Raw genomic sequence first — 25,791 nt, 5'->3', positions numbered from 1 at the left:
AAATCACACCTATTATTATCTCTAGCACTAGAAAAGCTCAGCTTCCTTACGGAAATATCTATACGGGCTGATAAAAGCCCAGCGTTGTATGTCAGTCTATAAAGAATGTTCAGAAGCCAAATAGTCATCAAGCACCAAAACATGTTCTTCCTATTGCGAACTCTTTAGGATCAGGTACTAATTAGCTGTAAGATCCGAGAGCTGTGCTCTCACAGAGGAGAGGCTGACTGTCAGCGTGGTTCCTGGGCACAAAATAGTGGATAATTATTGCAACCCTCTGCTGAAATGCTGCTTTTAGGCCGTTTCACAGACATACATCTGTAGCAGCAAAAAGGAAAGCAGCAGCACCTTCCCAGACAGCTCTGCTCAGGAGCACATGTCAGGACCTTCTGGAGAACAGACTTTTGGAGGACTATTTCAGAGCAGGCTGAACAAACTAGAAGGACGGGGCTGAACACAATGCTACAGGAGCGTGTGGACACTTGCATAGACAGCCACTGTGCACGAGAGTTCTTTGTTCAGCTGGACGCACAAACTGCTGCACAGCACATGCACGTTTTCATACTTTTTCATATATCACTGTATCCCTCAATTCAACCTGAAATCCTGACCTCTGAGCGGTCGTTCGCTCTGTACTTCTTGGAGAGGAAGCACAGAGTAGAAGTACGAGACAAGACAAGGAGTACGCTGTACTTCTTGTTGAAGGAGGCATACACATGTTTAGTTATTACTAAATGAAAGGCCTTCTGATGTGAGAGGTGATCCGTGGGCCTTCCTGGTGAAGAACTGAGTCAGCCCCTCTGCTGCATCCCCACGTGTCTGACGGCGCATCTCCGTGGCGTAGAAGGGATCCATACATTGCTTTCCTGTTGTTTGTGCTTCCATATACAGTAAAATCTATGCCATTAAATATTGTGTTACACAGCATGTTCGCATAATGCACACAAGAGACAAAACCAAAGGAAGTGTGCTTGCACAAAGAGCAATTATACATTCTGGTAACCACAAGTGGAGAGAAAAGTTAAAAATGGCTGAGGAATGCAAATGAAAAAAAATGAAAACCAGCTCTTTATAAACGTTATCAAAAATAAGCTTTTAAAATGTACCAAAACAATCTTATAAATATGGATACGCAATCAATTTTGTGAAGCTAACAGAAAGGCATACTTTGAATGCACATGCAGTGTAAGGATGTATTCATTGTTCCTATGGGACAGCGACACTGCTCACCTTCTGCTTCCATTTTTCATTTGCCAATACTTTTAATAAGAGTGATCTGTAACTCAGCGATCCAACCTTTATAAGGAACGAGCTGTTCAGCATGCCGGTCCTGTTAGTAAGCACGCTGACTGCTCTGAAGTGAATCTTTGTTCCATGCACTCAAACGGGAGCTCTGAAACAGCTTTGCCTGAGGAGATCAGAAGAAGCCAAGTTCTGGTGAACTAAGCTTGAAGCCATCCTGGCCAGGCAACGCTCCAGTTATTTATGCTACCAATTCCTCTAGAACACGTGGGATTGTTCGGGGAAATTATGTTTGTGCATCAGCCTCGGATAATTGTATGGGCAGCACAGGGAGAGCAGCGATGGTTACAACACAGAGATACCAGATTGACTCAGAAGTTCCTGAGCTGCACACTGGTGAGATGAAGAAGCTGATGGTGGAAAGCTCCTCCTGTCCTCGTACTCCCTGCTGGACACCATTTGGGTATGGGATTACTTTGGTCCAACCTACTGCAGCCATTCTTATGTTTTTAGGACTGTTGTCATGTAACCCACCAGGGATGAGTATGCGAAAACATGAAGTTTTCAAGTGGTTTGCTTTCTTTGCGCCAGAGGTAAAATGGTTTGGGAGGTCTTTCTTTTCTACTCACTTATTTCTTAAATTGGCTTTTTTTTTTCTCTTCAAATTGGCACTTAGAAAACATTACATATGGAAGATACAAAAAAGATGAGGAAAACCACAAAAATATAATTCTATACACCTAGCAGAGACTAGAATTTGAAATATTATCACGCATTCTCTGACAAGCACACAATTAAGTGTTCAAAACTCTGGATTTTACAACAAAAGAGCAAATTGAAATGCCTTCCCTGCTGTACGACATTGCAGACCTCCATTCAGGATGATGGTACCCATGCATTTCGCCACACAGTGCATGTGTCACTCAGCAAGGCTTTCCTTATTATAGACTCCTCACTGCCATTAGATCACACTTTTCCTTTTTGCAGTTTCAACCACTTTTAGATGCCTCCATATTCCTTACACATTCAATCTGTTTTTTTCTGTACACACTGTTAGCCTAACAATTTTTTTTTCGTGAAGAGATCTCGTGTGTAGCAAGCCTTTGGTATTAACCAGTTAGGGAATCGTCGTCAGGCCAAAATATGGTCTGTTTCACAGCACTGCCAGAAATTTCCCAGTAGATAACTACGGTACAAATTCAGTTCTGCAAGATATAGCATGAAGAAAAAGCAATTTGTACTACTAAAATAAGACAAAGAAAAAAATAAAGAACTGAGATAAAGGTTGGATACACATTGGTATAAGCATTAGGACACACGTGCATGTCAACAGATAGATAGATATGTGCATATATATATAAATATACCTTCCCCTCCTCAGCGTTTTGTTGACATGAATTGTGAACGTCTTCTTCTCTTACTAGTTTTCCAGGCCATGAAGTCAGTCCTTTGATTTGGCCCCAGACCAAGTCGCCAACATTAAACGTCCTCGGCCTGTAATGTATCAGCTCATTTGAAGAAGGGGAATCTGGATTCCTTAGGTCATCTTCACTACTGATGCTTTTAGCATCTGAAGGGCTAGGCACACACCCATTAATGCTTTTGGCATTAAAATCTCCATTGTAATGGATGTAGTCTTTAACTAACGAACTTTCCAAACTATTTGAGGAACTCGGAGATTGCTCTTCCAGAATCAGGTCTTGTTTAGAAGTGTTCAGCAACTCCCCGTATCCTCTGTTCTGCTGAGGCCTATTTCCATTTATGTGTGCACATCGTTCCACAGTGTTCTCCAGTCTTTCCTTAAAACTCATCATAGTTCTTTTGTAATTGTTATACCTGAAATTCTCCTCCAACATCTTATCACTTTGACAGTTCCGCTGTGATAACAGTACCTGATGCTGCTCGCCTTGCAACAGTGGCAGTGTGGAGATGTTATTGGGCCTTTCGTGACAAGGACTACTATGGATATGGGTGGAGTGGTCTAGAAACTCCTCACATTTCCACCTATTTATCTCACTGACAGGACTTTGCTCCCCTTCCCACTGTTTTTTGGGTGTGTTACAACTCGTTGATTTGTAATATTCATACCCATCCCCTTCACTTGAATTTTTACCATGCTCTGAATTCTTCAGTACTCGCGTTCCTCTAGTGTTTCTTATCCTACCTTCATGATCAGAAACAGCAATGTTCCTTCCATGGATTACTGCACTGACAGCACTAGAGAGATTTAGCGGGTCACCAATTGAGGCTGTGAAGGCACTCATGGCACTCAAAGCTGGAATGGGACTCATTTGTGTGGTACTGCTAACGGCAGTGGTGATCACTACTTGCATTCCCTTGCTCGCAGCATCTACGACTGCTTTGTAGATCGCATCCACTGATGTATCACCCTGAGCAGCGGCATTGAGGTTATCCTTTGCCTGTTGACCAAGAGATGGTTCAGTTCTTTGCTGCAAATCACAAGATGTCTCTTGGAAAGGAGGAAGCATAGCGTTGGAGCTCTCAGGTACTGGTGCCATTCCCATCTGACTGATCATTCTTTTGTTCAGAGCAGCAGCATCTTCCTGCATTCTCACCTGAAATAAGTAGACAGAAAGACAGGAATTGCTACTGTGCTTAAAAATCCACTCCAATAGAAAACAAGTCTTACGTTAATTAGAAAAAAACGGAAATGATACAACCCACTACCTAGCCTACATTTTCAGCTGCTTTCTCAGATTCTTTTTAGAGGCTCCCACTTTTTCTCTCCCAAATCTTTAACTACACCATGAAGTACTTCAATATTTCTGTTCTCAGCTGTTCCCTTTTGCTCTTTTTCAGACCCTCAAATTTTCTTCAGTCTTCCCTATCAGCTGTTCTTCGGGGCTCCCTCTTCATCCCTCTTTCAGCCCCTGCAATGTAGGCCATCACTGTTCTTTTCTAACTGGCTAGCATTTCTACTTTCTACCTTTCAGTCATGTGCTTCTCTCCTGGGATGTCTTCACTTCAGACCCATATAAACCATGCCCACACCCCTCAGTATTGCATCTGTAATGTCAGGCATGGCCTCAGCAAACTGTAACCTTCAGATGAAAGGAACTGAGTTTTATATTTCTTGTCACACATGTGGGCAGCGAAGATGGTGTCATTAATAGTGCTGCAACAGATAAAAGCTGCTTCAAACAAGGGCAAAATATTTCCAAAAGCTCCCTTCAGTACTTACCACCACTATTTATATAACTGAGAATCTGAAGCAAAAAAATACTGAGATGAAGCTATTAGAATTCATTCACAAAGGGAGGTAATGGGCGGTTAGAGGACTGATGTTGCAGCAGCAGTGAACTGTCTACACTGAGAGAATGACACGCCTTCTTTTTCCTTCTTAAGGGAAAAAAGCGTTTTCTGGCAGCATGCATCCACCTTCACATCTCGAGTTCTGCAGCAACAACAGCGATACTGCGCAATAACAAACACATACTGTAACTCTGCTTCTATCAACTATTTTGGTTGCTGTGCTTCCTGCCACTTTGCTAGTTGAACAGTTCACGTTGCAGGATGAAGAACTATTTAGGTGGACAGCAGAGAGGTATCATTGTTGTTGCACAATTTGCCACTGCACATTCATTCTCATCCCTGGTTTTGTCAGTCTATAAGATCTACACTGAAGCCAGCTCTTCCATTGCATTTTAGTGGGGATGTATGAGAGGCTGGTGCATAGCCACCTATAATCACTGAAGTTTCTAATTACTGTAGAGTTGTATCAGCATTTCCTTCTCAGCCCTGAATGGCAGAGTGGTCTAAAAGGAAATTTATAATCCTTTTTTTTTATTTTTTTCAGAATGGAAAGCAATTCTGCTGAAAATGCGCAGTAATTGTCAGAACACACACAGCCTATTATTTTCCAATACATTGAGCAGAACCATTTCCAAAGAAGCTCTACCCAGTTTCTAAGGCAGAAGGTATCAAGTTTCAGTACCAATTACTGACTTGCAGAACTCAAAGTTACTGAAAGAGGCACGCAGCTGTACACGTCATGTTGTCTTAAACACTGAAGACAAAAGAAATCAAACCACAGAGGATGCAATTTTACCTACTGAGACTTGCACGTAAGTTTGAATATCAATTTCATTTTGCTTTCTACCTGGAAATTTTGGAACAGACATGCCATGGGGTTTGGGTTGTTAGCTGGGCCAGGAATTGGGGGCTGGCCTTGAAAGCCCTGCATGTTCTGATACCCCTGGAGAAGGTGCTGTTGCTGCTGATTGGAAGGAAACATCTGATTGTTGTTTAATAGCGACTGGAGATGACTCAGTTGATGGTTATTCAAAGTAGTGTTTATAGATGACATGTCACCTGTAATTCAAACACAGGGAAATGTAAGTCAGTACACTTTTCAACAACCAGGAGGCATTCCCTCGACTGAATGGAATGCTAAGCAAACGCCTCTGTAAAACCACACTTTTCCCCTTCAATCTTCTATGGAATGGTCCTCAAGGTATGTGTCTCCTACTCTTTATTCCCGTAGTTCTTCAGTATTGCTTCTTTTGCATGTCACATCTATCTGGACTCATTCTAACAGTTTCTGACATGACTATCTTTGCCTTTGGAACGGCACACAGCCAAGTATGGCAGAATGAGCTTCTATGATATTCGGTGTCTTGGGATCTTACTCCTAGTTTCCAAAGAGTGACTGCTTCATACAGTACTGAGGTGGTGAGGGGGGGAGAGGAGGAGGAGAGAGAGAGAAAAAAAGAGAAAATAATTTGAAAAACCCAACGAAGCCATTTGTTTCATTAACTATGACTAAACAACACGATCTAATTATGAGCAAAAGGCTTTTTGGACCGCTGACAGGTCAGTCCACACTCTACAAGTTTTTTAAACATTTTAGAGAAATCACTGTATTAACATTTTGTATAGTACAAAAATCTCACTGTACACAGCAATTCTGGTTTTAGTAAAGTATACACGCTATGAAGTAATAAGGCTTTAAAACGTATCAATTTACAAGCTTTTTTTCATATAAAGTTAATGGTTCTCTTAAGATTTACATTTGCATAACCTTTGGTTAGCTGTATTCTACATGACGAAGGTCAAGGAGGGTTGAGTTCCTGGTGGCCATTTAGCAAGCAGGCATGAGGGATTCGGTTCCACACTTATCAGCTCTGCCACTGCTTTTTCCTTCTCCTACTGTACTTATGAGTTTATGCAATCCAAACAACAGGGGGATACTGCCTACGCTACGTATTCTAGGTAAAATTCATCAAAAGTCACAGGTGAGAACCTAATCTTTCAGGACTTGGTTTGGGCTGTTGGTGCTTGTCAGTGAAATACGCTGGCTATCTAAGCTCCAAGTTAAAAAAACACCAGAGAAATGAGAAGATATAAATGCACAGCAAAGGGCTCACAGGGCAACCTTCCTCTTTGAACTTGCAAAGCATTCGCTTTGAGCTTGCTGTATTTGCTTTACAGGCAGTGTGCTTTCTGAGGGTTTTGGCTCTCCTGATTCGTTTGGAAAGCGGCCCTTGGCCATTTCTCACCTACTGCACAGCTACTCGTACTAACCCTGTGATGCCACACGCACTTGAAATGAAGCACTGCATCCCAGAGATGCACCTGTGCTTTAAGACTTGAAAAATGAACCAAGTCCAATTGCGCAGAGAACTGTAAGGTGTATACAGTCAGTCTAGGTGGCATCAGAATTAAGAATAGAATATAAAATAATTTCCAAAACCCGTATTAAATATTACTGAATAAAATCAGAATGTCGTTCAAATGCCGTACAGGAGCAGTTATAAACAAGCTGTAACATACAAAAGCTTTACAAAAAAGTATGATAAAGTGTCACCTTTAGAAATAGAAACTAGAATCAGAAATTCCCCCACCCCACCCCTCTTTTCTTTTCCTTTTATATCTGTGAAGAAATTGAACTTACCAAGCAGACCTGTCCCCAGTAGAGGGTTAAGTAGCTGTGGCACCACAGAGTTACTGTTGAGTTTAGCTGGACCAGATGGATTCCCAGCATTATTAGATATGTTCAGCAATGTTTCTGCCATTGACACCACTGCTGTCCCACCACCCAGGGTAGAGACAGACAGTGCTGCCACTGCTGATGATGTAGTGGTTGTGGTAGTGGTTGCTTGGGAGGAGGTGGCTATGGAAACCTCTGGATGATTAGCGGTGTTGCCCGATGCAGAGTTCAGGACACCTCCCACCAGCTGGGGATTCAAGGCCATTAATGCTGAGGCCCCAGAGACAGCTGGGAGGAGCAGGGGGTTAGAAGTAGTATCAGTGCCTGAAAAGCTTGGTAAAGGGTTCCCCAAGGGGTTGCTTAAAAGGGTCTCAACCCTGTTGCTTTCTGACTGATTGCTTGGCAAATGGTCAGGTGGGGCTGTCATCTGTGTTACTGAGGGCAAAGGGTTATTTTGCTGTTGCAACAAATCTGAGATGGTCAGATTGAAAGATGGTAGGGGAAGCATGGCAGCTGCTTGGGCTTGGTTCTGGAGGAGGGTTGCTAGAAGCTGAAAATGAACAGGCTGTAATACCTGCCCATCCACGTCACTGGAGAGAAAAGCTAAAGCAGCATTTACATTCGGGTTGAGAAAACCTAAAGGGTTGAGGTTGACCTCAGACTTGCCTTCTCCTGCTGAAGGCTGCAGTATATTTAATAGATTCTGGCTTAGGAGATGTTGCTGATTCACTGGCAAAGAGATAGGTAGAGAACTGAGGAGGTTTTGATTCAAAGAAGGTGGAAGATTGTTGTTTGAAGAGCTGTTCTGCGGGAAATGAAGCGAGTGTTCGTGGCCAGCGAAAGGGAAATCACCCCCAATGGGCAGCTGGCTCTGAAGAGGGTTTCCAGCTGCAGTAGTGACTATAACACCATCTTGAAGAACAGATGTTGTCTTTGTGATGGCGGGTTGGCTGGTGCCAGCTATGGCTATTGATGATGATGGTCCTGAACCTCCTGCAATGCAAAAGAACAGGAATATTACTAGTATGCTGTCTGCTGGGAGACAGTTGTCATAAAGTAACTAGGTCAATCCAAAACAGCAACGTTTGATACCCATGCACAGGAAAGAAAATGTTTTGAGCACCAAAACTTAAAATACAAAGAAATCTGCCATCGACTACTTCACATACTACTGGCTGCGCACATCTCATCAGAAACTCTTTAACACGCTCGTACTTCTCCTACAAGTCTTTGAATGGGGATTTAAGAGGATTTCATTCATATATATGTTGACTAGTGTAAAACTCAAAGCAATCGTAACTACCTACATCATAATGGACCAATAATCAATTATCTACTAGGATGAAGTATTAAGGTGAGACATGAAGGATGTTCAGCGAAAAGTAACCGACCAAAGTGCAGCTGCGAAACTTTTGCTCTTTTGAGACAATTAAAGCATGTGAAATTACTTTGAACCACACCCTTCTACTTTATTCCCATTGCAATTCATTGGAGAACCAACACTAAAAACACGTATGGAGATTATATTACAAAATGTCACAAAAAGTGACGTAAGATACCGACTACTCAAAAAGGTGCAAAATTAACACAGTTCATGAGGCATTGTACTGAACGCATGTGAAGGAAGTCCATATGCTCTCTTGCAGGTACAACTGTGATTCTTCCATTATGAAATTAGATAGTGAATTAACAAAAGACGAAGGAAGCAGAAACTGTAACCATAAAGCACAAGATTCCTATTCTGCTGTGAGGAGAAACATGTGAACAAAGCAATGAAACCAGCTTTGTGACAAGCACATTGCTCTGGGTGGCTGCTTGGAACTCGGAATAGAAAAGCACTTGATGATAACAAAACAAACCATGCACTATCCCACTGGAGTCCCGCTTGTGGCTGTGCATTTAAAACTGCAGATGACGCAGGAATGGAGATACTGCCTTCAGCCAAGATCTGGTAAATGCCAGATCTCAGCATGCACGTGCATTTATTTTTAATGCAGCCACAATCTGGTTACTCCAATTCAATGAGGCAAATCCCAAGACTCCAAATTGAGTATTTCCAATAGCACTAATCTCCAAACCATTGTAAAATGCATTTTAGAGAAGTTATATAAAAAAAACTTTAAGATCTCTGTGGCTAAAACCAATTTCTTTTTGTTTCATTGGTGAAAAGACTCTTCCAAGACTCCCAGGCTCTGCGGGCAGTTTGTGGCAGACCAGTGCAGCCCGGGGATGACAGCACTACACATCAACTGACAGATGCTGCTCCTCGGAGAAGACGAGGCTATGGACAAAACATTGCTTACAAAAAAAAGGGTGGGTTTGTTTGTTTGCCTTTGTGTTGTTTTTTGTTTTGTTGTTGTTTATCTTCCAATCCAGTACTTCCTCCAGCTGTGATCTACCTTACAAAGTAACACCACCTGAGTATCTTCACATGGCCTTCCCCATAAGAACTCCTGCCATGCAAGCACAGGGTGCCTCCAGTTCAGCCTCAGGGACAGCAACAGTCAGATATATTTGTCTTCCTAATGCACGACACTGTTCCAGGCTGCATTTCTGTGGGGAACCCTTTACCTCCCAGCAGGGACAGGCACACAAACAAGGTTTTTGCTCAGCAGATGAGAAAGGCTTCCCTCCCCACTAACAGCCACACCACGCACTGAGCAGCACATGGATAGATTTTTTAATTCAGGCATACAGAAACTCTTCTATATGTAGTGCTCTCACAAGTATCAAACCTAATCCTGGTATTTTCAAATGGACCTAATCCTTGTTTCTCACACAATCATCTGCAAGACAGCAAAGCTCAGACTCAGACAACTGTTGCTTTAGGATTCTGTTGTGCACTGGTTTACTTTCCATCCCACACAGAGCTTCTGGAGAACTAATCTGAGAGGTTCAGAGCAACACCTGTCCTTTCTCCAGGTTAATTAGGCAATTGATTGCTACTGAAAAATAAATCTCGATGGATTCTGTGCAGAAGAGAGGGATGTGTGTGTACTGCAGCCCAGACTTGAGAAGTTGGGTAGCTAAGGGGGGGACGAGAAGAAGAAAACAAGAGAGAGTCACTGCTTGCTACAGCTGCTGTGAACCTAGCAGGCAGACAGACACCCCGACAGGCAGGAAGGCTCCCAGTTGGTACCAGGAGTTCAGCACTGGGCAGCAGCTAAAGCAATATTTAGAACTGCTTTGTGGGGAAGGTCTATCCACACACATGGGCTGAAGCACCAGGAGAGAGTTTCTGGATCTCCTCCAAAACACCATCTCCTCTGAGCCAACATGTCAACGAAGGGATACATGCCTCCTCATCCTCATTAAAGCCCAGAGTGGCTGGGCAGCTCCTCAATGTCTGGCCCCAAACCAAAAGACAACATCTGAGTTATTTTTTCCCCTTCCAAAAGACCGATAGCTTCCATAATTGTGATTTACAGCACTGCAGCAAGAAGGAGCATCTTCCTTGGGAGGACCAAGGTCAGGGACCCAGTTAACCACAGACTCTCCAAGGCCCAGGATGAACATGAGCAGCTCTGTTTGGCTCACAAGGAGAAAAAAGCAATGGCTCACACCGCAAGTGAAGGTGTGAACGGGTCAGCTAAGCAGCAAGGAAAAAAGCCACGTACCTCATCAAAGTGCCTGTGGAAAGTACTGCCAGCACGAGAGAAGCAAAGTCCTAATAAGTCTGCCCTTTCGACTGGGCAGTAGCAACTGCAATACAGAATTGACTCAGCTGTCCTTTGAGGTCTGACTCTCATCCACTGTGATACATAGGCTATATAGACGCAGTATTTGCTGGGAGTTTCAAAGAGGGAAGGCTGACAGTGAAGACCAGACATAGATGTCAGCCAAAAAAAGCCCCTTTGCATATGAGCAAAGCTGCTGGGAAACCAGGGCTGTAATAATCCTGACTGCTTCCATTCCCTTTAGGACAGACAGAAGAAAAGGTGACCGCAACACAGAACTCCAGCAGAGAACAGAACCCAGAGCACCAACATGAAATGCTGCCTCAGTGCTGTACCCACATTCCAGTGACAGTTTTCTGATGAGAAATGTGAATGAGAGTCCAGAGCTAAAGGTTTCCCAGAAATACGGTATTCTGAATCCTGGATACTCGGGGCACAATAAATGTCAGCTCAGAAACAGGAGTCCTTGCTAATCAGAAGTTCTTAAGAGTAAATACAGAATGAAACAAAGATGGAAGAGTTGCACTAAAAGCCATAAAAACCCAGGCCGACTGCAGGCTTTCACCTCTTGCAGACACAGATGCCTGCAGAACTTCTGCCTGTGGTTAAGAGAAAGGGACTGTCTTTGTAATGCACCAGGAAGAAATATCCAGAGAGATGAAGCAAATATATATCCACTCTTCTCCTAGAAGTTCAAACAAGTGCTTTGGGAATAAATTAATTTGAAATTGAATAAGTTATACATTTTTAAAACTATCCCTTTGTGGCTACAGTAGTTCATTTGCGTACGTTTTTGTTTCATTTTCCTTTGAAAGCCAGTTGATTTTCCTACGTGGATTTCATCTTCCCTCCTTATTTCTTCTCCCAAGTATTATTTGAGAGCTATTCTCAAGCAGATGCAGCACGTAACGAAATCAATTAGCACTGAGAAGACTCACTCCCTGTCCAGTTAAAGACATTAGAAGATATTTATCGTTTATGTATCAGCGTTGTTTCACCACACAAACACATCTGTGTGTGCTGCTGTAGGGATGGAACAGTGCAGTCAGAGGTCTGCCTTGTTGGGAATCCTGCTTTTTACACAGTGCTAAGATTTAAGATTTGAACAGCACTAAGAGCTGCATGGCAGGTTTCAGGGGTGTCCTCAGGGCCACTCAGCCACGTGCCAAGTCTCCTGAAGCTACATCAATAGGAAGAGAGGACTACTGTCAGCCTAGAGACACGAGCACACGGTGGGCATTAAGTGGCAATATTTTTAAATTAGGCAGTTTTAGGAGGTTTAACTTTCACAGAACGATCATCACTAATGGAAGCAATTGGAACTATATGATCCTTGAGGTCCCTTCCAACCCGGGTCATTCTGTGAAGCAATGTGATCTCATTTCCCTTTAAAACTGGAGACATCTTCCTGCTTTAACTCCATATCCCATCGCTTACCCATACACTCAGAACCTACAGCTATACATTCTTGTAATTATATTCCCTGTATTCCTTTAGAATGGAAAGCATTTAAGATATTTATCTGCTATCACATCCATCCTAGTGCTTTCAATTCCAAAGAAGCCATAGCTCTGCACTTAACCACAAACCATCAATGTTGTCTTCCTTACCAAGATCGTCTGCTCCCTTGGGACAACAGAAACAACGAACGCCAGGCCAATAAATGGACTGCTCTTCCCAGGCCAGCAGGAGCAGGCAGAGCCCGGCCTCCTCTCATGCACAAGAGACAAGACTACGCTCTTCTGCTCCCAGCTGTAGGACCGTGCTATCACTGCAGTGACTGAGCACGTTACTGTGACTGCCAGTGCCACAACGCTGTATGAACATACACATCTCACAGCTGAAATGTTGGCCCCATTTTGGAGAAGGGCAGAATGCCCAACGCAGTTTCTAGGACGACATAAATGCTTAAAATTAGGTATCTTCAGTGCTTCAATCAACTTCAGTCTTGGTTCTTTTACTGCCCTTGTGTGTTATGACTTCTCCTCTTCTATCATCAGTGCTGCTTTTAAAATGACTTGGGGAAAACTATTCCTATGTGCCAAGAGGAAGATGAGGGAGGTAGTGCTAATGTGAAGGTGCTCATCTCAGGTATAGGAAGAGGATACAAAGCCTGGAGAAGCCAGCCCTTCTGGTCTTCACTTGCCAAAACAAAGTCAGCCCAACATAACTGGTGCACATACAGATTAAATACTCAATTCCCTTTTTCTATTTCTCCTAGAATTGGAGGTTTACTCAATTTCAGCTCCCTTTACTAAACAAATGAGTTAATTAAACAGAGCGTGAACTGAGTTTTTCCTAAGTTTTTCCCATTTGTTCGCATTTGCTAATGATAAACATCCAGAAAATTGGATGTTTATTCCACTTCCACATTCTTTCTCTACGGTGAATCTCACAGCAGGACGTACGTACATGTCAATGCTGTAACAATCCCTTGTTAACAATTACGGTTTACCTAATATGATCACCGATGCCTATTAAGCCAGTAACTCTTTTCCACTCGGAGAATGAGAGTGGTTTTGAGTGTAAGACCTCTCTCCAGAGTTAAAAAAGCAAATAAATTTCAATGGCAGGGTAGGAAGCAGACTTGACATACCACACATTTTCATACGTAGAAATCTGATTCCTCATATAGAAGATTTTCTTTACAGTTCTTATTTGAAGAGGAAAATAGTCACTTTCCCCCCCGCCCCCAAGACAACAATGCAAGAACATAGGGCAGAATGTTGAAAAACCATGCCAGATTTCAAACAACAGCAATTCCTTGTAATGATACTTTCCTGCTTCACCCCTGCCCCCAAGGAAAGTCTCTCTACATGCTTATATAAACACCCAAACCCAAAATCAATAGAACAATTCAATTGGCTTTATAATTAGAAGAGTAGCTGTCTGGCATCCTGTCTAGGGGTTATTTCAGCTTAAAAAGAAACTTTTCTCAGACATAACAAGCCCCATAAAGGACGCCAGCCAGCCACTCTTCTAAATCTTAAGTTGAAAAGTTCTGTTTCTGTATTTCAGTGATATATAAAAGTAAGGGAGCAAATCCACAGGCCATCGTATTAGGCTACTTTAGAACCTAACACCCTACAGATATACAAAATGGCATATTCTATGTGTTTTACAATGATTGGTATTTTTCCCATAGATTAAGGACAAATCCTGCAGTTTGACTAATGCAATTCACCCCTCGGGAGGCTTAGCTTTGCAGTACAGGCAAAAAGTGGGCACAATACATTACAAATGGTACAGAACTGGGATGCATCCTGGAGATCACAACCCATGCCAGTGAAGAAGAAAAAAATGAATGCTGGTTTGATTTGAAGGCATTTTTTTTCTTTGAATGATGATCTGATGATCAACAAGATGATTTCTGATCCTGCCAAGGGAAGACGATCTCTGACAGCTTCACTCTGAGCAGCTCTAGCCAACTGTTAGCATGGCAGAAAAGAATCCTTCACAAGTTCTGGTTCTATCTGGATGAGAGAAGATGAGAACTACTGTAACAGTTAACAAACGTTCTGAGCAGTCAGTATGAAAGCAGTACACTTCTCTGAGATTTCCTATGTTCAGAAGGGAGGGCAGTAAGAGGGAAGGCTTGAGCTGAACAGATAGAAAGGTCTGACACAACTACCATTAATGTTCAGAAAGAACCTCGGTTGTGAAATTTCACTTGGCCTGAGCTGGTATGCTCAATATGGCCTCTGCAAGCTCATTTCAGTGGTCAGTAGCCTCAAAAAAGGAAGACATTTATTTCTTCAATGTTGAATTTACCAGCATTCTGCCATTGGATGCTGTCATGGAACACCTGCCAATGAAGTAAAAACCAGAGAGCCACAGAATCATCCAACCTAGAAAAGCCCATCAACATCACAGGGTCCAACCATCACCCTCACCTAACCAACACAGCTCTCCACCCTCCCAGATATTTCCCAAGTATGAATACCTAAATATATACCTAATACCTAAAGCAAGTGATGCAATTCCTATGCCCGTATTTTTAAGAAAAGCAGATGGCAGGGCATTCCCAACAGCTGGAAAACCACCCAGCTGGACTCCCTGAGCTGCTGACCTGCTCTTGGCATGGGCTGAGCCTGGCTGCAGGAAACCAGCCAAGCTCCGGTTTCCTCAAGCTATGCACAGCCCCTGGAGCACCCCAAGTTCCACAGGCATTTCCCTTTTATGCATCCATGGACCTACCCTGCTTCTCTTTTCTTCTTTTTGTTTTGCAACATCACTGATCTGACAGCTTGCATTAAGTCTATTAAATCTTTGAGTCACTGTTTTCCAAGGCAATGTTCCATTCCCAATTATATTACACCAGACTTGACTGCATTAAAATAAATTCTGTCTGAGTGGGATAGAAGCTCCAAACTGATTGGCATCGGTCTTGTGTGCTGCTCTTCAATTAATTGCATCTATTTCCTGTTCTGCAAATTTCACCACTAAAATTTTACTATTCTGCATCTAAGAAAGGGATAACAGTATAGAAATATATACGTATATTTTGCCAGACCTGTCCTTTAATTGTCACAGATAAACTTCTGGAAGTTTCTCCTGTTCCTGATATTTCCTGATTATCTTTATTCCCATTAGCTCCGGTTCACTCCCTTATCAGCCACACGTAGCTTTTACTACCAAATATTGTTTCTCTTGTTTTCCTGCATCCCTTTATACAAGTGCCGTCCTTAGCAGGATTTGCAATGCTAAACATTCAAACTCTTTGCACAGAGATTTCCTACCCACTGAACTCCTGGACGAACAGCAAGAAGATAATAAATGAAGCAGATTCTACAATAAGATCTATGACATGGGGATGCAGCAGCCCTTCTTACAAAAAAACCCAGACAAAGACAAAGACAAAGATTGCTTCTGGGAGGCAAAGTGGCTTAACGAATAAATCCGTAAAGCTGCCAAATTAGCAAATTGGATACTACCTTCAGTTTGCATCTGAAGTCTGAAGGCTTGATTCACAATGAATAGTCAGACGTTAACAGAAGTACTAACACCACTCATCAGTGGTGAGCCCAGAACCCCATCTCTTGGCAGACAAAGGTGTCTTCTTCCAGAATGAACAGCTGTGAATATCCACATGGTTTGATGCTCCTCACCTGAGACTACTGTTCTAAAAGAAAACGCTTGCAACCTAAATACTATAGATGCGATACTGAAGTTGTCAATAAAAACAAGTATAATAGCTTTCTAAGGGTGCAAAATTGGGAGAGTAAAAAAAAATCTTAGCACTGTGTAATAAAAAAGTTGATTTTTATGCCTATTCATTTTTAATTGAGTCACACTCATACCGAAAGCTGGAAGCTCCGGGTATTACCTCTGGAAGAAGCTGACAAAGGGCAGAATAGTAAAAATTGGTCCATGTGATTAAAGTCTAACTAAAAGCTTGGGCAATCATCAGCCATTTAATTGTGGTGATTCTCAGTATTTTCTCTCAGGAACCATTAACTGATTAGAAGCTACTCTGAAAACTGGCACAGAAACAGAAAACAGATTCAGCAATTAAAACACAGAGAGACAAAGCAAAAAAACAACCCACAAACTCAAAAGATGAATGTATGAATTTCCTGATGACACCGTGCACAGCTAAACTCAGCTTGTACGCATGGCTCCTTCTGCATGCTTGACACTGCTCAACTCCAAACACCACAATTATCAGCCTGCTACAGTTCCATACACAATAACTCACGATGCACCTCTTGCCATTTCTGTCACTTTCTGTGTAACTGAATGCAGCCTGGAAACAAACTTTTATTTTTAAAGGTTACTATTAATGCAAAATTCTCAACATTTCATGCTCATTTCAAGGCAAGAACACTTCCATTCTGCTGCAAATACAGCAAAATGCCTTATCTGGATTTTCACTTGCTATGGATTCAGATCTAATGCTGCAGCCATGCACCTCTGTGATGACTCAGGCAGGATGCTGGATGAAGGGCTGCGCAGTTTCAGGGCACTGCCTCTGGGAATAATGCAAAGGCACCAGCTTCTGAAATTTCACCCTTAAAAAGAAGGCAGCTTTCCAGGTTTCTATCCATCACAGACATCAATAACAACACATACACAATTGCAGGTTGTGTGTATTTCCTGGGCATCAAAAATAAGGAAACCAAACTGGTCAGCAGTGAGAAACAGAACTGCAGCCTTTACCTAAGCAGGGTTGCCATTTACTTTATGAATAAGAAAAGAAGCGTCAATTTAAGCCCTTATAATTATACTGCAAGAAATCTAACAGTTATCCCCAAGTTATTAGAAATACCGTCCTTTTCTGATGTAAGTTTGGCTGTTTGAAAGGTTTCAGGTAAATCTGAAGTTCACACATGGAGTTATCTATTTATTACTTCTCAAGAAAGGTGGTACTAAGGAACATGGTAGTGGGCAATACTGGTGGTAGGCAGACGGTTGGACTAGATGATCCTACAGGTGTTTTCCAACCTTGAACTATTACAATCCTTTCCCAGGAAACAAATCACCACTGCTCAGCATCTCGATGGTAACTGCTGGCACACAGGCTCTTATCTCACACAAACAGTGTCTTCTGTTCTCTGTAAGGCAACGCAGCCCACCGTTGCAGCCACTTCACAGCTTTCTTCAGCTGCGTGGACAGTGACAGTGCAGGAAAACCCAACTGCTGATTCCTACTGACCATCAAAGAGGTGGAAACCCAAAGAGTTCTTGGAAAAGGGAGTTTCTGGTATGTTGAATGGGACACAGAACTCCCAGGGCAAAATGAGACCTCTGTTCCATTTGCAGGAGTACAAAGCCTCAGAACAGACAACATACAAGGAAATCTTCTTTGTCAGCATGACAAGGCAAAACAGCCATGCAAGGATTAATGGCTACTTGCTTCCAACACAAACCACTGATAAAGCTATGGAAAAAATGCCTTATTTCCCCAGGAATGGAGAGAAACCCTCCGAAGTCATCAGAAACCGTAATTAGCATGGTTTTAAAAGTAAGGTTTATATATTTCATTCCATTCTGTATTTTAAAGAATAAGTGGATCTCTTAAAGGAAGACCAGGATACACATCAGGCTTTCTTGGGTTAATGAGACAGACAGCTTGCATGCTTACCGTCACTTTCATTTGACCTGAGGTAGTTTAGCTGTGACTGCATCAAACCCACACTCTGACAGTTAAGCAAGCTGAAATACTGAAGTATCAAATAGTTTTTCTTCCCTGCTTGAGAAATTAACATAGAACCATCCTTCAAAAATTCATGCTTTGTTCAGTCAATAATAGTTAAACAAAAATCAACATTTCTGAGCTGTCTCCCTCTCACCATTAAAGAGGATGAAGTTGGTAACAGTGGCAGACCTGCTTCCTCTCAAAGTCTTTGCTGATGAATAAATCAGGAAATCTCGCTACACTCTTCCAACTGCACATACAATTTATTCAACCATTTAATTACCAGCATAGCAAAATTACCATGACAAAGGCAAACTCAGACTTGGCAGCTTCTTTTCTGCCTACAAAAAAAGGTTATTTTGAAAACTTTTGTATTTCTATATCTGCTCCAATCTCCGACAACACTCAGCTATTTAATGCAAGGACTAAGTAACACCAGTACAGCCCAGACACCAACTACCAGGTTAGCTGCAGCCTTCCAGGGTTGAAGTAGCTCAGCATGATGCAGAAAAATTTATTTGGGCAAGAGACAAGAAGTGAAGTCTAGGTGTGTACAAACGTGCGTGGATTTTATTTGTGAAGGGTGTATGGAAGTTGGGAAGAGTCAGAACAGGAAGGAGGTCAAGATAATTTTGTTTAGAAAATGGGAGATACATTTTAATCTACCACTGTTTTTTTCCTTATTTGTTTTATTTTTGAGTATGTGGATATTAGCATGAAACAGGCACTCTTTTCAGGCTGGTAAACTCAAATTCAGAAAGTAGATAAGTAAAAGGAACCCACTTAAAAACAGTCACCATATATTTCCAAACAGTCATACATAGGGGTATCCTTTTAAAAGGAAACATACCTGCTTCAGGACTTGTTTGATTACAGCTGCTAGCAATGCTGTTTGGTATCACTGGAGTGGAGGATGCCTGGATTCTTGACTGAGGTGGGTTCGGATGTAATGAATTTCCTAAAGCCATTCCTGACTGACTGAGCATCCCACAGTTCCCACTAGCCTGCATCTGATTTATTAAACCCGCGAGATGGTTGGCGGTGGCAGGGCTAGTACCATGGACAAAGTTAGTGTTTGTGTTCTGGCAGTGCATACCTTCCCCTCGTAACGGTAAACTCTGTGCCAGTGAGTTCTGAAGAGTGCCAGAGTTCATACTGGTGTCTGCAAAATGCATCTGGTTACCAGAGCAAGGTAAAACAGTACTTGAGCTCCCACAGCTGGTAGTACTATTGCTGCTCATGTGAGAGCTTTGACAACTCATGGACTGAAGTAACTGGGACATAGAGCTGATGGGAAAAGAGCTTTGACTTTGCTTTCTTACTAAATCAGATCCAGCTTTGGAAACTCCAGAACTCTCCAACTGAGACTGTCTCAGCAAACTCAACACTGTGGTGGTTGGCTGCTTTCTTTTTCTCAGAGGATCTTTTTGCTGAGACATCAATTTATCTCTCAGTGCTGCTCGACCACTTTGCCCTTCAGTCGTTGGTAGAAGCACATTGGCAGCAGGAGGGAACATGGTATTTAAAGTGCTATGTCCTTCGTTGTTGCCACCGCTGGCAACAGGTCCAGAATTGCTACTGCTGTTATTGTTGTTACCAGCAAGTTTATTTTGATTTGCTAGCTGTGCTTTGGCTGCTGCTGAGAGTAAACTACTTGCTGGAAAAGAGGCAGCATTGTGCTGGTTCAATATCTGATTTAAAGGCATTCCCAGCAAACCAGGCTGACTCTTCAAAGAACCACTTCCAGCCGATGCAGTAGAAAAAACTGCATTGTTTGGAGGATTTAATACATTACTCATTCCAGCAATTAATGGGTTAGGGATGTCCTTGTATTGATTAAGTCCATCGTGCTTGGTGGAGGGGCTAGATGGCATAGACGGTCTTGGCGACCCTATTGTCGACCGTGGGGACCTGGGAGGAACTTTAATACCAGTACAGGATGACTGTGGTCCTACTGGAGGCAGCAGGAAATTTCCATGATCTGATGATGTGGAAGAAGAACGTGATCTTTGGGGAGAAGCCTCTATCCTTCCAATCCCGGATCCCATCATATGAACTGGGGATGTCACTGGTGAAGGAGATAGGGAAGTAGAAGCTGAATGCTGAACTCTCTGAACATGACTTCCATGGTTCATGTGACCGGGTTTTACGGTTGGCAAAGGAAGATTACTTGGCAAAGGGACGACAGCAGGAGGCATGCTTACATTCATCACGGGTACCTGAGAGTGGACATTTGAATGGTAAGTAGTTGGGTTAATGATAACAGGATTCTGATTGACTGGTTTGCTAGGAATAGGGTCAAGTATGCCAAGCGGATCCTTTTCTGATGTTAATGGCTTTTTCTGAAGAGCACAAGAAGGCGGTGGAGGAGGTGGAGGTGGACCTTGGGGTGGCTTATGGTGAAACATTGCTCGCGGTATTTCCATACCAGCTGAAAAATTACACATGGGTTTTTTCATTACAGGGCTTTTTGTGGTCAAGGTTGGGGAAAGAGGTATATTAGTCCTTCCAGCCATTGCACAGGATGACTGTATGGGAGAACCATGAAGCATTACTGATGGCGGAGACAGAGGTGTCCTGTTCATATGAATAGGACTTGAGTTGGGTGCTCCATGAAAACTGGGATTGTTCCTTGTGAAAACATCAGGGCTTCCAAGTGGGTCAGTCCTAGGAGAGATTGAACCATCTCCATATATCTGTGATCCTGATGAAGCTGGACTGGGCATCCCACCATGACTGCCACGATATGGAGACTTCTGTCCAAGTTCATTACTACCCAATCTCTGCCTAGGATAGACAGAATGAAGTTCTTGTTGCTGGCTTCCAGCCATTTCTTGCACATAAAGCCTACCCATGGCATTAGATGCCCCTATCATCAACTTGAAAGGAGTCTTACATTCTGGCATCACAGAATTTGTAATTCCTTCATGTGATTTATTCCTCATTGATCTTGGAGTTGCTGCTCGAGTAGGAACTACCGGAGTTGCACCTGATATTAAAAACACAACAGTTACTATTTTGAAATCTGGTGTCACACATTTCAGTACACGAATATTGTGTGTGAAATCATTCATTAAAGCCTTTTGGCAAAACTTTTGCTTAAACAGTAATATCTAAATCACCAAACTGTTGCTGGAATGGTGCAGACTACCCTACTGCAGAGCACAGATGAACAAACCACAACTCCAATTCACATATAAAACCTGTATAGATATGGACAACTTTAGATCTTGTGTTTCTCAGGTTTTAAGCGTACTTGCTACCCAATTAAAATGCATTTCAGCACTGTTCTTTCAAAACATCAATACATATAAATTTCCCCCCCTTTCCCTAAACATCATCGCCAGTTTTCTACTCCTGAATCTCCAGCATCATCACTTCAGCTACAGCACCAGCTGGAAGAGCTGGCAGGAGGAGCAGCCTATCACTATCATGGGGAAAAGGAACCTCTGGCACCATCTATTGAGTACAGGAGGAACAAGGCCCATGAAGGGTTTAGGTTAATTTCTCCTTGCTCTACAGGGAAAAAAAGCCCTGCCCCACAAGTTGTGCCTGATAAAGATGAGTGGGGAAATGTGCTGTACTATTTTGACTTTGATTTCCATCCAGCAGAACACTTAATAGCATAGATCTGAGAGGATGTGGCTGATCAAGGCAGGGTGCAGCATACTTGCTGCTCTGTGTCACTCACTGGCACTGCGGGCACCAAGTTCCAGTTCTCTGAGTAAATCTGCTTTTAGGAACAGCTTTGCTAAAAAGGTGAGTGCATTATACAGAATCTTGCAGTATTTCACTGATTTAAGGCTTTTCTAGTAGTTTTTCCAAAAAAATATCCTTGGTATCCACATACTAAATTTAAGAATGGGCTCTATCTCTTATATTTGTTTTCAGGATAAAGGCTTAGGGGATATGCACGCATTTGAACCCCTATAATAAGGACAAAATTACTGTAAACTGCAGTGTTGAGAGCTGACCTTCCAACACACAAAAGACCACTTCCCTTTTCTGCCCATCAACATCAGTTCTGTTTAATAAACAAATATTTCTTCAGTGTTTTACTTTAAGAACACCCTCACAGGCAGCTCCGAGCCTGGTGGACTTTCTGCCAGTTTTACTGCTCTGGGGATTTGTAATTCAGTTTGCAGTGGGAACCCAGTGAAGGAAAATGATTGTATTCTTGGCATGCAGCCCCGAAATATGCAAACGTAAGCTTTGAGTGGTGAGCTGAAGATTTCATGTTCAAACAAATTCAGAGGTACCTTTAAATTCTCCTACACACAAGAACTCAATTCCCTTCTTTCCTTCTCTCCGGCCATAGGAGACAGATGGCACTGAAAATCCTGCCTTCATCCTATTTGCTGAACCAGCTACATCATGACAGAAACAAACACGTTACCCTTCTCAAAACATAAACAAAGTCCCATTCCAGGGACAAATCTCAAGACTGAACTGCAACATGAAATACGTACAAGAACCCAAACAAATGGGCAAAAGCGTGTGTAAATGAAACAGTATTGTGTTTACAAAGGAAATTTAGCGGGAAATTTTCCTCTTCCTTTAGAGAGCAAAATTCTGATCAATAGGGAAGGTAAAAATAAGATTCGTGTCTTAAATATTTATCTGTTTTCCTCTCCTTCGTTTTGCTTTTCTATTTTTTAAATGTAAATGCATTTTAAATACCACAAATAGGTGATTATAATAGAAAAATAGTAAGGGAAATGCATAGCAACTTGGGAAATTGTACTGTTAGGTGTAAAAACAAGCCTCCGTTACAAGACACATCCTTTAAACCAAGATTTCAAACCATAAATAATCTGAAAGTGCAATGGCGCTTGAATATTGTGAACGTCACTGATGTCTTCATATTGCTTACATGCTTGCAATGTATTATTTCTATATCCATAACATTTTTTGCTTTTATTCAGGCTGCAGAGGGTAATTACCAAGGGTTGTTTCCCTAAAGCTGTGGGCATCACAGTATGTTAAGCATAACCTTTCAAAGCTCTGTGTTAAAAGTAAGCGTACCCCTCTGTTTTAACTACTTGGATTTGTAAGGCTGCTTCAGATCTTTTCTTGTTCTAGCAATCCAGAGAAAATACCTAACTTTCAGTTTAGGTTTCCATGCAGACTGTTTTTGTAGCTATTTCTATCAGTGCTAACTTTGTATCTTAGCTGAAGTAGCTTTGTTTTCTGGTAGTCATTCTCCTGATGCCTTTATTGACAGCAACTGTATCCCCTTTCAATCACAATTTCTGTGAGGCTAAGCAAACTGAACACTTTCAGATGACTTTTGTAGAACAGATTCTGTACTTTGCTTACAGAAGAGCCTCTGCCCTGTTTAAACTTGAGTGCCTCTAGCAAGAACAGAGGCACAGGTAGGCAGCAAGCACAGAAAGATGTTTGTACCTCTCTGTCTTAGAATCACATTGACCTGCACCATACTGCCATCTGGTACTGCTCACAGGCACCTTTGATCACCCAGTATATTGAGGTATTCTTTCTCAATAATTTAGTGCTAATAGCTTTTTTTTGGTCTAGTCCCCAGGTGAATAACCTTACAATTAACAGGATTTGTTGCTGTAACTTTTCTTTCACTCCAGGTGTCAACGATCCTCCAATTTTCCATAATGTTTTGATCTTCTTTTGTTTCAAATAATATTCATCAGCTTCATCCATCAACAAAATTACTTGACTTTTGCTGATCTGGATAATTAAAATGCTAATCCAGGTTGGTCTCCCAAAATAATCCTTGAGAAATTACAGTGGAGATTTTTAGTTGTATATTCTGCCTTGCAATACAATTTCCCATTTAGCCAAGTCCTTAGCCACATTCTAATCCCTTTATAATCACTTTATTCAGCTTCCCTAATTTCCCATGTGACAGAATATCAGACATATTACTACGGTTCCAAAAGATGAGAGCTAATGTATTTTCTTTGTGTAGAACAATCTGATATCTTTTCCAAGAAAATCACGCTCTTAGTCTGGGATGACCTGCTTTTTAGATTCATTTTGTATCTACCTACATCTCTCTAATTACTACTTCCATTTTTAACTTGAGCCTGTTTACTACTGCAATCACAGATATATAAGGCTTTTGGGGGTGTTTCTGTACAGTAATTATATATATAAGATTAGTTGGCTAAATGATTTTGCATGCTGTTACTCACTTGTTCCACCACCAGGACTAGTTAGAACTAGTGAAGGATGTGGTGCTTCCATGCTTTTATGAAGTGTAGCCACAGCAATAATTTTTCTTTTATGTATGCATAGTTTGGTGACATCTTCATCTGCTTTAACATCTTCAGCAGTTCTCTGCTTCACTGCAGCTCCAGGATCAAAATTAAAGACCTGAGTGTAAAAATTCCAACATTTAAAATAATCACTGTTTGATTATTACTACATTAAGGGCTTTTCATTTTCTGGAATAATCAAGGACACTACATTTCCCAGTACCCACTAAACCTGCATACGTTTGCTCTGACATACAGAACCTACCCCAGCAGCTGGTTAGGAGCCCTCCAGAAACCAACTCCTGCTGAAGCTACCAAGTATGAATATCACACATCAACATGTTGCTGTTGATGTTAAGCTGCCAGTTTAATAGGAAAACATTCAATCACCGTGAAAATCAAGTCTCCATGCAGGGAGAAGGCAGAGAGGAGATTCATTCAATGGTTTGCATTCTATATTTGATGAGAACAGAATTTAAGTCGTGGCACAGCATATCAGCTGGCATAGTTAGCTGATAAGGATTACGTTGCAGAAATCAAAGATTATTATTTCTTTACCTTGGGAAGAACAAGAGGACATTCTAGGCCACATTTGCAGGTTCCATCAGTCAGCAAGTAAGTCTTCACCTGCTCCAAGCAGGATAATAAAGACCCACTGGGACTGTAAAGAAAAAGAAATGACAAATTCAAGCTATTGGACAGGTCATGACTTCTATCCACCATTCTAACAGCTCACATGGACAGAATTTGATACAAACCTAAGGTCTCACATTTAGTTTCACAGTACTTCTTGCTTTTAGTCAAGAAATGAGAAGATACCAAAAACAGTGAAAAAGAAGCAACATTTTAAAGAAAGATTTTACCAGGGCAGAACAAACACGTGCAAAGAAAACAATGGAGATCATTGATATTTACTATTCATATTACAATTGTACTTGAATGCTTTAACTATTGCCTAACAACTCTAAGGCGAATTCCTTCTCTCCCATAAAGTACAACACACAGGCAGAGTCCAATCCCCACAAACCTCCGCCCTCAAACCCCATCCCTGCAGCTCCATTGAGGCATGACAGTCACTTCTACTTTCTAGGACTGGAATGTAATTTATAAAGAAAGCATCACAAACGTGTATGTGAAGTATGAGATAACTCATGAAGAGAAGGGAGAATAGTGACACACGTCTTGTGGCTGGGTCTGGTAGTTGCACACCGTGTAGTTTATTCAGCTGTAATTTCAGCTTTCCCAGTGAAAGTGTGAAATGTTGCACCAAGAAGCCAGGCCAGGGAGTGGAACTGCTCTTGGATTTCTTTAGCTCCAACCAGAAAATCATTATCTCCACATCCAAGAATAGGCCATTGGAAATTCCGTTATGGCAAAATCACTAATTCATAAGATGAAACAAGTTCTCATGTCAGAAACCTCTAACTTTCACATTGCTCTTCATTACTCAGCCATCCAAACTGTTCATCAGGAAAAGAATACAACGGTCTGTGAGGACTGGCTGAAACTCTGCTCCTTAAAAGCCCTTATTTTAACCAAAACAACTTAAGT

General features: G+C 41.9%; 1 protein-coding gene across 21 annotated transcripts in view; it reads right to left on the bottom strand.

Moving 5' to 3' along the window:
- The window catches only part of MBD5 (methyl-CpG binding domain protein 5), a 122,120-nt gene that overhangs the window by 10,415 nt on the left and 85,914 nt on the right, over positions 1-25,791 (bottom strand). For 9 of the 21 annotated variants that reach the window (XR_014948169.1, XM_085552914.1, XM_085552911.1 and 6 more), the window contains 7 exons: positions 24,799-24,901; positions 24,178-24,358; positions 22,267-22,374; positions 18,858-20,996; positions 7,157-8,185; positions 5,363-5,574; positions 2,610-3,818 (listed from right to left, as the gene is read on the bottom strand). Coding sequence is in view for 20 of the 21 variants with exons in the window: in XM_085552914.1 (XP_085409040.1) it covers positions 2,610-3,818; positions 5,363-5,574; positions 7,157-8,185; positions 18,858-20,996; positions 22,267-22,374; positions 24,178-24,358; positions 24,799-24,901 (4,981 nt within the window). In the remaining variant the exon portion in view is untranslated. Of the gene's footprint in view, positions 1-2,609; positions 3,819-5,311; positions 5,575-7,156; positions 8,186-18,857; positions 20,997-22,266; positions 22,375-24,177; positions 24,359-24,798; positions 24,902-25,791 lie in introns of those variants that run through there. The other 12 variants (XM_085552920.1, XM_085552918.1, XM_085552915.1 and 9 more) reach the window with 5 other exon arrangements.

This window comes from Coturnix japonica, chromosome 7 (genome assembly GCF_054131305.1).
Source record: "Coturnix japonica strain WE chromosome 7, WE-NBRP24, whole genome shotgun sequence".
Classification (NCBI taxonomy): Eukaryota; Metazoa; Chordata; class Aves; order Galliformes; family Phasianidae; genus Coturnix; species Coturnix japonica.
The sequence above is the reverse complement of the archived record's forward strand: the minus strand, read 5'-3'. Positions and strand labels throughout refer to the sequence as shown.